This window comes from Peromyscus eremicus, chromosome 19 (genome assembly GCF_949786415.1).
Source record: "Peromyscus eremicus chromosome 19, PerEre_H2_v1, whole genome shotgun sequence".
Taxonomy (NCBI): domain Eukaryota; kingdom Metazoa; phylum Chordata; class Mammalia; order Rodentia; family Cricetidae; genus Peromyscus; species Peromyscus eremicus.
Genome location: NC_081435.1, coordinates 29446918 through 29459826, shown reverse-complemented (window position 1 = coordinate 29459826; position 12909 = coordinate 29446918). Strand labels below are relative to the sequence as shown.

Below are 12909 nucleotides of genomic sequence, written 5' to 3'. Positions count from 1 at the left end.
AGTGACTACCCTAACTATCATCATAGAGCCTTCATCCAGTAACTGATGGAAGCAGATGCAGAGATCCACAGCCAAACACCAGGCTGAGCTCCAGGAGTCCAGTCGAAGAGAGAGAAGAGGGACTCTATGAGCAAAGGCATCAAGATTATGATGTGGAAACCTACAGAGACAACCAAACCAAACTAGTGGGAACTCATGAAATTTAGATCAACAGCTGTGGAGCCTGCATGGGACTGGACTAGGCCCTCCGAATAAGCGAGACAGTTGTGTAGCTTGATCTGCTTAAGGGGCCCCCTGGCAGTAGAATTAAGATCCATCCCTGGTACATGAGCAGGCATTTTGGAACCCACTACCTATGGTGGGACACCTCACACAGCCTTGAGGCAGGGGGAGGGGCTTGGACCTGCCTCTACTAAATGTACCTCCCCATGGGAGGTCTTAGCTTCTTGTAGGAGGGAATGGGAGTTGGGCTGGGAGGGGGAGGCTGGAGGGGTGGTAGGAGGGAAGGTGGGATCTTTGATTTGTATGTAAACTGAATAAAAAAAATTCTTAAAAAAAAATCCCACTAAGGCCTGACATTGAAAGAGGAGTAGGATTCGGAGTGGTGAGTGTTTGGGAAAGAGGAGACACAAGGGCAACATCTTGAAGTACAAATGGAACTAGGCAGATCTAAGAACTGTGTAAAGCCCAGGGTGGGGACAGTGCAAATGAACAAATGCTTTTAGAGGGGATGGACACAGTGAGCACGCCAAGGGAGCTAGAGAAATGGGCCACGTGATTGATTTTGCTCTTTCTTTAAGGCATGAAGTGTGTGGCAATTAGTCCAGAGTAAGACCCAGTGGCTAGCAGCTTGACTTCTGCTCAGTCACGGGCAAGGTCCTCTATAATAGGTTCACCTTCCATTCTTTTCATGAGTCTTTTATACAAACCAACAAAGCTTATAATGGAAATGTCGGGCTACCAGCTAGTCTAATGGCTTGAGTGCATCTTAAGTCTCATAGTTCTACCTTGAGAGAAGCTTCCTCACCACCTTTTAGCTGATGACTGTTCAGGCACATCCTGGCAGGATGTGATGGAATTATGGGGGTTTTTTTGTGCATAGGTTTGATGCCTCTAATGTATTTTACCATACTGTTACTATTGCTTTTAAGATACATCCATGACTAAAGATAACTACTGAGTAAAATAGAGAACAAATCCCATTAATTTTACATTTTGCATTTTCCTTCATTAAAAAGTAGCATTATAAATTTATTCACTCGCTCAACACATGCCTATTGAGAACTCCCTGTGTCTTCAGCACTGTGGTACACATTGGAAATGATTTCTGAATCAGATTGACAAGGCAAATTAGTAGTCCTTAAAAATTAAAGTATTAATAATAAAAAAACGCCACTTTGAGAGTCTTCATAAATTAAGACTAGAGACATAAAAGTATAATATTTAAAAAACAATTACTAGTCACATGGGATAGCATTTGGATTCTGATTTTAAACATACACTTTTACAAGCAATGTTTTCAACAGAAGAGAGAAAGAAAGAGTTAAAAAGGATGATATAGGTTCAGGGCATAAGTACAATCATTATACATCTATCATTGGGAAAATCCAGTTAAATGAGAAATGACAGGATTATTAATAACATCAAAGTTCTTCTAAGCCATGCTAGGATATAACTTTTATGACTTCATCAGTCAGCTAGTATCTTAACATCAACAAATGAATTGAAGATTTAAGCATTTTCTCTTTTCTAAGCATTAATATGAAAGCTAGTCTAATGTTCTGATATCCTTAAGTTCAGGTTAGGTGTGCCCTCTCTATCCTCTTGTATGTTTATGTACATTTCCCATCACACAAAATTGTAATTTCCCCTTTCCTAATCTAATCTCTCCATAAACCATGAGCCTTAGAGAATACTATTCGTGAATATAGTATTCTTTTCATGAAATCTCTCAGTATTCAAGGAGAATAACAGAAGTATCTGAGCCAGCAGTGAGTGGAGCAAGGTCCCAGTGGCCAGCAGGTACTCATGTGGCCAGAAGGAAATGAGTAGGACACTCCACAGATAACTGAAGTGAGAGTTCAGTCGGCCTAATGATGAAGAGCATTCTAGTGAAAGGGGGTCAAGATGTTTTAGAAAACACTGCACTGCATCTTTTTGGTGCATGCAGATGGTACAGATGAAGGGAAGTTTGAAGTGCCTGTGGCTTCCAATCAATGGCGTTTGTGCAGGTTGTCAATCACTTCCTCAGCAGATTGTGGAGAAGTACTGGAAATTCATTAGCATGAAGAGTTCATGAATCAGGATCTAGACACTTTGCATACAGATTTCACATTTTCTACCCATCTCAAGCAGAAAGCTCTATGAAATGATACTTTACATGAGACGGATCCTTACAAAGTAGGAATTAATAAAATCTTTGCAAACAAACACAGTAACTATTTTATTACTTTAAACTCCAAAAGCAGGTCTAAAGCTGTGGAAAGCACTACAGAATGTCATTCGCCACATCCCTATTCCACATGAATGTCCATCCAGAAAAGGAAAGCAAAATTCCTTATTTGCAAGGTATGTTTTTCTTGGAAAAATAAAAATTAATGCCTCCCCATTCTGTTGCAGCCTGACAAAGTTGAATTCTACACAGTTACCTTCTGTTTAAAGAAGAAAAGATTTCAACTAGTTGACTAGAAACCAGTTAAATGAAAACTGAGTCCTATTTTCAATCATATTGCTGTGTAAATGTGCAGAACCATGCCTATAGAAAAATGGCTTCAGCAGATGCAATTGGATGGTCAATCTTTAAAGAGAGTGACCCATGATGTCCGTCCAATACTCAATGCACTTCGTATGTCAGGTGGGCTCTTTTTCTCTTTGTGGAGTATTTTCAGAACTCCTCAGATATTTTCCTCTGCCTCTGCAATACTCCAGCATACAGGAGCACAACTTCTATTATACTGCTCACTGGAATTTTTCTGTTCCTACAGGATCCCTTTAAAAATGATCATTACTATTATTTGAACCTAGTCCCCCCTTGCTTTGTTTAGTTAATAAGCAATGTTGACTGGGTAGTTCACAGTTCCCCAAGACACAATATACAGAAGCTTGAAAGTCTTAGACTCATCTTCTATTTTCCTGAGTGCAGCTTGTTCATAAAAACACTGTACCACACTCACTCGGTTGCTGTGCATTGTTCAGGGAAACGATTATAAGTTTCTGCCTCAGAATAGGGCTGAAAAAAGTAGATAAGAGTGAATTATCTCACATGGAGCAGTTTCTGAATAGGTCACATGGTAGCACATGCTGATCAACAAGCTCATTTCCCTGTCGTATCAGACCACAGAGCTACATACAGGTGGAGAAAAATGTCTTCTTTTTGCTTCTGGAACAATTTAGATCCCATTGTCAGTGGTCTACTCAATAATCACTTCTTCTGTCACCACAAAGGATACTCTCCAGGCTGAGATTCATAAAAAGAGAATTCTAGTTCCATAGAGACTGAATCTATAGTTTAAGATGTATTCTTAATTTTCAATCCCATTACATTGTTATCCTAGGCTCTGAAAGCCAAAGGTTGAAATGCAGTTGGGGAATTGGCCACTGTTAACAGTTCCCAGTGTAGAATGTAAAAACATAACTTTGCTGGATTGTCAGATCTATTCCTCTCTCTCTTTTAATATTTACATAATCTTATTTACATATGCTTTCAATTCATACTTAGAAACTTTCATATTCATAGGATACAATGTGCCATTTAATTTGAAGTCTTTTGTGGTGTTTGCCTTTATAGTTATTCAATCAAAATGAATAATCAGAATTTCCTTCTATCAAGTATACTTATACATAATTTTCATTCATGCATGCTTAGGTCAGTAAATGAGATGAAGAACTACCAACAAGAAGCCGACAAGTTACTTAGCTGAAGTCCTGTGACTATTCCCTGCCAGAATTACCAGGGGACTGGGTGTTCACATCCTGAACACTGTCTGGTACCAGACGTTCTCTTCTGTGCTTTGTACATCAACCATTTGAGCCTCATAATCCTATCAATCAACTACTATAGTTCTTAACCCCACTTTCCAGGTAAGGAAACTGATGCTTGCAAGGAAGGTCATTTCCTAATGTTAGCATTACTAATAGGGAACAAACAGGGATTGGAATTTGAGCACTGTTTTAAGGACAAACGGCACACTTTCCACCTGTGCTCCAACCACCAGGCTCTTAACCACAGTGTTAGGCTGCCCCTGCCATTAAGGAATAGGATCGCTGATGGGAATCAAAGAAAGTAAATGGAACACTTGGGCAGAAAGAAAATAAAGAAGACAGGTCTCATAACATACTTTGTACTCAGTCAATTTCTTTTCCTGTTATGAGTATTTCACCAATTCTGCATACTTTTCTGAAACCTGATTCCCCTCTGGGCTTTTCCTTAAATACCAGTCCCACCCAGCTTCAATTTCCTCCCTCTATCTAGCTAAAGGAGGACAGGAGACTTTGCTGCTGGTAATTGTTCTTCTCATTCCCCTGGGGCTGAAATCACTGGGCAGGTGCGAAGAGTTAGAGCATCTTTCTGTGACACTTCCACTTTGTATGTAAAAGGAGCACTCAATGGACATTAGGAAGAGTCCTTACTAGTCATTATAGCATTATTCACACCATCGCTGGCCTCCAGCATTTCTTTTAAGAGCTATTCTAACAGTATTCCCAGTCAGTGGCATTTATGGCCATGGCAGAACATTGCAGTCGGCATTTTTCCATTTTTTTAAAAAATAGATCGACAGTGTACCTACCTGAGTGTTAGTACCAGGAATTATGAGGAATGGGAGAGACACAATTTCTATTTTCACAAATTTGGGATATAGAGAGACAGGCAGATAAGCAAGAATAACATATTAGGATTGGTGTTATGGTAGAAGAAACTAGGAGCCTGGGAGGCAAGTATAAGGCATGCCTTTTCCAATAGTGGATCAGGAAAGGTATCTAAAAATGTGACTTCCAGTTAGGACAGGTGGAGGCAAAGTTCCAAGCATGGGGAACATCATGTGTAAGAATGAAGAAGCAGATATTTTTTAAAAAATCTAGGAACTTATTGAAATGTATTCCAGTGATCTTGAAACGCACAGGTGAGATGGAACAGTAGAGGCTAGAGAGGGAAGCAGGGGTCATTTCAAATGTACAGGGTCCTGGTGTATGGTAAAGGCTCACCTCAAGAGCACTTCATGGTGAAGAAGTGGAAAAGTGGCATGGTCAGACTAACACTTTCAAAACCTCACCATGTCTGCAGAACAGACACTAGATCCAAAGGGGAGTATTAGGTGGGGAGGACAATTCAAGTGTCCAGCAATTGTCTAGAAGGGCAACAGTGATGACTCAGACAGGAAGGAGTAGCATCTATGACTATGGAAAGACATGGAAGGGTTTTTTGAAAGAAGAAGAAGAGAAGAAGAGGATGCACAATAAATTAGAGAGGTTCCCTGGGGAGAATGAAGGCTTGGGATGCATTCTGGGGTTATTTTTCCTGAAGAATTGGGTGACTGAAGATACCATTTCCTGAAATGGGGAAACAAGAAACTACTTGGAAACAGATTGTGAATTCAGTAGAGCGTCACCACGGCTGAGAGAATCCATGGATTCTCAAATACGAAATTAGAGTGGGTAGAAGGTGACTTCTCCCACCCAGATGATTCCTACTCACAGTCAGCAAGACAGTGCATATCCTGGGAAGCTCACTGTACTCCTTAAGGCAGCCTGATCCAATGATGACAACAAGTGTGGAATAATGGATGTCTCCTGAATGACTGGAAGGAAAAGTATGGTGCCCCTTGTAATGTTTACTTTGTCGAAACAACAGACTTGGAAAATGAATGGAGAGAATAGTCCCCATTGCTGTCTATTCATATAGTAAATATAAAAGCTAACAATAAAAGGATATCCTTACTTTGCCTTCCTAACATGTAGCTTCCAGTTTGCCTATATAAATTAAAATTCACTTGCCATAAACAATGAAGAAGACTGGTCGGAAATATTGAAACTCAACTGACCAGTTCAAATGCCTACATCTAACAGGTTAACAGTGCCTAACCAATTGGTTACACAGAAGTTGCATGCAGTGTTGTTAAATTATGAAAGAATATAAGGAAACTATATCAACTAAATGTGCCTCATATGGACACTGATTCACACAAACCAGCTAAGTTAATGTGAGGAAAAATCAGGAAAATTTGAACACTGGCTAGATATTTGATAGTGAAGACACTGATTTTCTGTGCAATAACTGTATTGTATATTTTTTAAAGTTTCATTTTGTACAAATACTGGCTATAGTACCTGTGGATGAATCACAAGACCAATACCAGGGGTTTACCCCAAAGTTATCCAGAACAGACCAAAGGTAAGGTAAATTAGAGCATAGATGAAGGACGACTACCTCATGCTAACAGTCACAACCATCAAGAGATGGGTGTTGGTTAGATCAAAGTGTCTCACAGACTGCCTCTGCATTTGTTTACACTTGAAGTATTGCTACAGTAAAAATTTAACAAACTACCCAAGAACTATGAGATTTAAGAAAAGCTAGAGCAAAAACCAGAGAAGAAAAGCAGCTGTGAGTAATGAAGCAGACCTTGTCTATCAGTTTTGAGGGAACGGCCTTCAGAAATGTGGACCCGAAGTGCCTCAGGCGTTTCTCTCCATGTTTTATGTTTGGATGTATTTGGAGGTGTTCTGTGTTGGGAGTGTTTGGGTATGCTCACAGCTCTCTTTATTTCTAACTTATTTGATCGGACCTAAGTCGCATTAGGCTATGGGTAATACTTGCTCCTCTCTTCCCAATTGTATGTGTATTTTTAACTTTTCAGGACATTTGAAAGCAATGGTAGAGACTCGTCCTCTTCCCTTTCTTCTCACACACTGACATTGGTCTTGCTGCCGAATTTATTCAGTAATGTCATAGTCCCAGGAATAACCTATTTTAGTCACCTCCCACCAGGGATTGAAGTAAGGCAACAGATCTTATTTGGAATAGGAGTGAAAACAATATACAAATGGATTACTAGTATGCTTATTTAATTATTATATGGAGCCCATTTCTCAGCACACAACATCTTAAAGTAATAAGATGTCCTCCCCTCTGTACTTCGCCCTCCAATATCTGCCTGGCGTTGGACCTGTGCTGACTTCATCAGATTGCCTTAGACTTAAATAAATTGTGATTTGTTTTTAATTAAAAACTAAGTAAACTGGAGTCTCAAGAACATTACTTTCCGGGTAAAAGCCTGCCTGATACACAACTCTGGAAAGTTCTCGCATGTTCAGATACTTCTGGGAGAAGTAATGTCCTACCTTGAGAAATTCTATATATAACAACAGTACAGAAGTTTTCCTGGCAACAAACCCTAGTTTTAGCGTGGGGAGATGGAACTTGACACCTGGAGGAGCTTCGACAAGGAGACAAGAAAACACCTAAGTTACAAGGTCAGAGAAAAAGTCACAGGAAGAAGAGATACAGATAACAAGCATCCTTTACTCCATGATTTGGGCTACACCCTGGTTCAACTGAATGTGCCAATGCTGTGTCTCTATGAGGAATAAAAACTGAAGTTATCGCCAATGTCTGCCACATAAACAAGATAAAAGGCACTATCGTCATTGGGGGTAGATGCATTTCGGCTTCCTCTTGTTTTCCTATGCAAGCATATCCTTTATTTGAAGTTGTGTGGTCAATATTGCAGAAATTATTCACAGTCAATACAATCACTCCTTCTTAGTTCGTGGTCTGAAAATTGAATTCTAAGTGGGAAATAGTTGCATGATCTACTTTTTGACAGTCTTTCCTTAATCAACAGCATATGTATGTATGTATGTATGTATGTATGTATGTATGTATGTATGTATGCAGAAATTTGAGACTTTTGTTGGTGTGACCCTTTAAATTTAAGGAAACAAAGTGAAAAGAATAAAGATTAAAACATATGCATGTGCAGTCATTTGTACAAAAGGTGATGAATGGGTAGCCATTTGTACAATTAATAGAGCTCAGAGTATACACATACTTAAAATACTATCTTATGAACTAAACTCTCTACTTGTGGTCATGTTGTTCTATGAGAATGTTTTTAAAACCCCTGTGCTTTCAGACATTCACCTGAAGTTACTCTTGAGGCTCAGAAAATATGTGTGACAGTCTTTGAAAAAGCCTTAGAAACTCAGTGCCCGTCCCTTTCTGTGCACTTGTGATTTGATTACAGTTGGGCCTCTGGTTTCCAAATTACTGAATTGAAACTTTATTTAAAGCTGAGCCAGGGAGCACTGTTGGCTCTTTATGGTGCTGCCTTTTATGGATTGCTTGAAGAACAAGGAGGTGGGATTTAGCTGATGGGGTGAAAAGGCACCTTTTCATTGTTTCAAATAAAGGTAAAAAAAAATGTCTAAAATAGTTTGTGAGTTGATTCTAGCACAGACACTTCTTTTTTATGTCCCTGTCCTACTCATTCTCTAGTGACTGAGCAAGACAGCTTACATTTCTTCTGTCTCTCCTAAACATTTGCAGATACCAGGTAACTTTCTATGTTAACAAAACACTGGGCATTAACTGACACTGACCATCAGTTCTAGGCCCACATGAAAGGTTAAAGGCAGCAATGATGCTATCCATCTAATCTGTTGACAGATGGAATGTTAACCTTGCAAGACTTGGGTGAAAAAATAGGCAAACAGGGAAATGGTGGGGGGACAGTCTTCACTCCCCATGGCCACTAACCACCCAAAGCAATGCATCAGTTCCTTATGTTCAATGGTTAATATGATGTGGATCCAGGCAATGTGCTTTTACATAATTCCTGAGTTATTAAAATTTTGATTGCTTAGAGTTCATTCCTTGCATCCAAGGGGTGTGTGTGTGGTGTGAATTTACTACCACTAAGTTCAGGAAGAAAATTAGTTCCTCAGAGAAAAGCATCTTTGCATGCAGTCAACTCCCTGATCTAGAGCACTTCCCATGGTTTCGGCCCATTAAGAGGAGCACAACAGCTTGATGAATTAATGCTTATATAGGCACAGTTGGCAGCTTCTAATTAAATAATTATGGCTAAGCAGCTGCACGGAAGCTGTTATGCACCCTAGAAAGCCAGCTGTCAGTTTTATTGGTCCTAAGACAGAGGAAGAGTTAATACTTAGCTCTGGATGTTGGGTACAAAAGGGAAGTCTATGATTTGCAAAATATATACTGTTAGTATGAAGCTCCTGTGCATTTGTGCCAGCCTATCCATAGAGATATGGAGAGCAAACTACTGCTCCACAGCTCAACAAAAGAAGCAGCAATTATATGATCAGGAGATTGGAACATTTCCAGAGCATTCTAAAGAGGACATAGTGTCAGACAGATAAGCCCTTGATGAACGCAGAAACACCACTGACCGAGATGGCCAAAGCATCATTTAGGTGAGTAAATGATTGAAAGTCAAGTGTACAAACCTCCATTTGACCTATCTTAAAGCATATTTTCCCCAAAAGTTTGAAGAAGGCATATGTTCTACAGGATGACAGACAATGTCAGCTCCTTACAGAAGGTTTAAAAATCAAGAATCTTATCTCTGTATCCACAGGAACTTTGCCAGACAGAAGAAAGCGATATTTGTTGGTTAAGCTCTGGCCTAAACGAAGATACTGATTGCCAAGACCACAATTAGGGCCACTGGACCAGATAATGTTTGCTATTCCATACACATCAGTAAGTTCTTGGGACTGATTTAATTTTTTCTTCATGGGCCACCTTGTCCATGCAGTCTATGCATCCTCACTTCTGAGTAGATATGTGATGACCCACTTTGGAAAACTCCACATCCCATTGGCTTCTCCACCTGCACCAACTCCAAATGGAGAAACACAACTATAGGCAAAGCCTGGTCCAAGAAACTCAGTCTTCCCTTTATATGTAAACAAATGTAGACATCTTAATCCTGATTTCTGAAGGTGCTTTCAAAACAGCAGAAGGAAGTGGAATGTTAACACTGAGAACACAATCTCTATGGAATGAACTCAACATCCAAGCCCAAATCCTGCAAGCATCACATTGTATAGACCAATTTACTGTTCATCCTCCAAAGACCAGTGGCTTGTATTCACAACGCCCTTCCAAAAAACAACACTATCCATACCATAAATCTCCTTTTAAGCACAAGAACAGACTTGGAGAGCCCTACTTGAAAGGCACTGGCAGTCACATCCCCTCATATGTACATACTGATTTTATTTTATGTCAGGAATTCTGTCAACTCAGTATCTGAGGTGTTTGCATGTGATTGGCAAGTCTCAGAGATCTAGTTCATTTTAGGTGGATCTTAAACAAAGTTCAGCTTAATTAAACCTGCAATGTAACTTCAGTCTCAGTAGAAAATGTTAAAGAACCAAACAACAGATTTACAAAGCCCATAAAAGTGAATGTCAGACCTGGGGGAAACTGGGGGGCTTTTCAGCAGTCTGCACTGCCATCTAGCCAAGACCACGTCACTCTGTACAACATCCATTTGTGTTCTGAAAGCCACTAATGAAAGCAAGCCTGCAGCAATCAGCTTAACAGACCCCAAGAGTTTAGCTAAAAGGATTGACAGTGGTACTTCATCCACACTGACTCTGCAAAACTCCAAACCCTGAGAACCCACAGCCAAGCTGTAATCAGCAACCTTACCTTCACAAATCACTATGTAGAAAAAAGTCACTAATGCTTATTTACGAACTCTTCCAGCGTCATTGATCCCTTCTAATTTTTTGAAGTCTAACTATCCTGAGACCTCACTGGAAAAAACAAGAAAGATTTCCCTGGGACCCGGTAAGGCACAAGAACTGAAGTGCAGCCACCTCTGGGGCTCCATAGTTTTAGCATAGCTGCAATCCCAAACCAGTATCCTTAGACCCTAGCAAAACACGAGACCACATACATCTGTGAAGAAAAGTCGAACACACAAAAATAAACAGAAGCCTTCCTACTTACGATAGAAGACGTATTCGGTATAGCTCGACCAGATCTTGTCCTCTGTATACTGGTTGACAAAAGATGCTGTCACGGAGGAGTTACAGGCCACCATGTGGAATCCACACTCTGACAACATATCAAAAGCTCTTTCCAGATGTTTGAACTTGAGATAAAATCTGGAGGTGTATCTTTCTGGGGCTCGGTCTGGGTCTCTGCTTTCATTCAAAGTTTCTCCAAAGACTTCCTTTGCCAAGGAGATCCTTCCACAAACCAAAATCCGGGGAACTCTCCGAAACTTGGCATCTGCTTGCCCCTCTCTGCCCAAGGTACAGGATCCCCTGTAGCCCACAGTAATAAAACCCCACTTGCGGTCATGAGGCAGCAGTGAAGAAGGGGGGCAGATTCTTGTGTCGCTTCCTTGGGAGGCATCCTCAAAATCACTGTGACAGAATTCATCTGGGCTTTGCTTGACTTCCTCGGGGGCCAGGAGCTTGACGAGGTCAGGGAGCTGGAAATACTCAGCCTCTCTTTTCAGCCTTCCCCTTTCTGGAAAGTGATCAGGCAGGACCACCTGCCTGTCCCTGAGATAGTCCAGAATATAACGGAACAGGAAGCCATCTCTGTCAATGAAAAACCTTCCCTTGGAGTCCTTGGCTAGATCGTTAGCGTTGTCTCTCTTTGGGGAAAACATTTTCCACAAGAGGGAATGGGGGATGCTTATTAATGTGGAATGGCGGGTGAAGTAAACCTGGCCCCCAACATTCAGCTCTATGACTTCGGGGAAGGAGTTGGGAACTGCAGCCCCTTGATCCCGAGGATAATAACGACTACAGTTCCCACTCAGAGCCATTGTCCCTTTCTTGTGCAGCTTCCTGGACTTAAAGGTACAATCCGATGGCGGAGTCACAGCCTCAGGCTTTGCATCCAGTTGTAAGGGAGGGAAAAAGTGCTAACTTGTTCAAAAATGACCTCCTCTTACCCCGGTTTTGCTCAATATTCCCCCAACAAAGCAAATTTTAGGAGAGTCCACAGGTGAAGTAATGTTGGACAGGAAGTTTAAAGCTGTCTAGTCGTGAGCTACTACTTCACAGAATGTAATGATCAGCTTGTCTACATTCGATCTTCCATTAGGCCGGGTAGGCAAGAAGGCCGAGTGCCCAGTTACTCAGAGGTCTGTCTGAGGGAAAAGAGAGAAATTATTTCCTCAGACCCAGAATGAGTCAGAAAGAGAGAGACCTCCAGGGAGAGGAGGGGGGTTGGGGGGGGGAAGAGGGAGGGAAAATGACAGGGAGGAGATTATTTTTACATAAGCAGCCTGTAACTATTGACTTTAATCACTCCTTAACTGAGTTAGTGCTTCCCTCAGACTGCGCTGTCTTTAAGTTAATCTTCATGACACTATCAACTGCTGTTCAAATCAATCCTGTTTGTAAATCTGATGTAAACGGCATATGCAATTTTCAACTTCCAAAGAGACCCGTTTTTTTCAGCAGGACAGAGAAAGCCGTGAGTCTCTGCGCTTACCTTAGCGAGTGCTGGAGACTTAGCTCTTGCGAAGAAATAACCTTTTCCAGAGCAATCGGAAACCACAGCCACACTGGATCTTGTCAAATCCCACACAGGTAAAGGACAGAGGTATCAGTGAAAAGTGCCAGAGAGATGTGCTCTCGGAAAATAAACGATCCCGCACTTACGCGCTCGGAAAAGTACGTTTGTGTATATATATATGTATGTGTGTACGTATTCACTCCCAAATCTCTAGTTAAAATGGATCGGAAAAAAAAAAAAAAGTTGAACCGTGAGAAGGAGGCTGAGTCGAAGAAGTGAAGCAAAGGAAAAAAAAAAAATTCAACCAAACCTTCGGCAGGAAGAGAAAAAAAAAATCAAAATCAAAACCTTTAGAGCAGATCCTTTACACCTGGGAGAGTTGCAAGAGGTAACTG

The 12909-nt window shown here is 40.8% G+C and overlaps 1 protein-coding gene across 1 annotated transcript in view; it reads right to left on the bottom strand.

The window, feature by feature from the left end:
• Kctd16 (potassium channel tetramerization domain containing 16) overlaps positions 1-11816 on the bottom strand; it is a 273369-nt gene extending 261553 nt beyond the window's left edge. The window contains exon 1 of the mRNA XM_059246442.1: positions 10985-11816. Within this exon, the coding sequence (XP_059102425.1) occupies positions 10985-11816 (832 nt within the window). The remainder of the gene's footprint in view (positions 1-10984) is intronic.
• Between the last annotated feature and the right edge of the window lie 1093 nt (positions 11817-12909).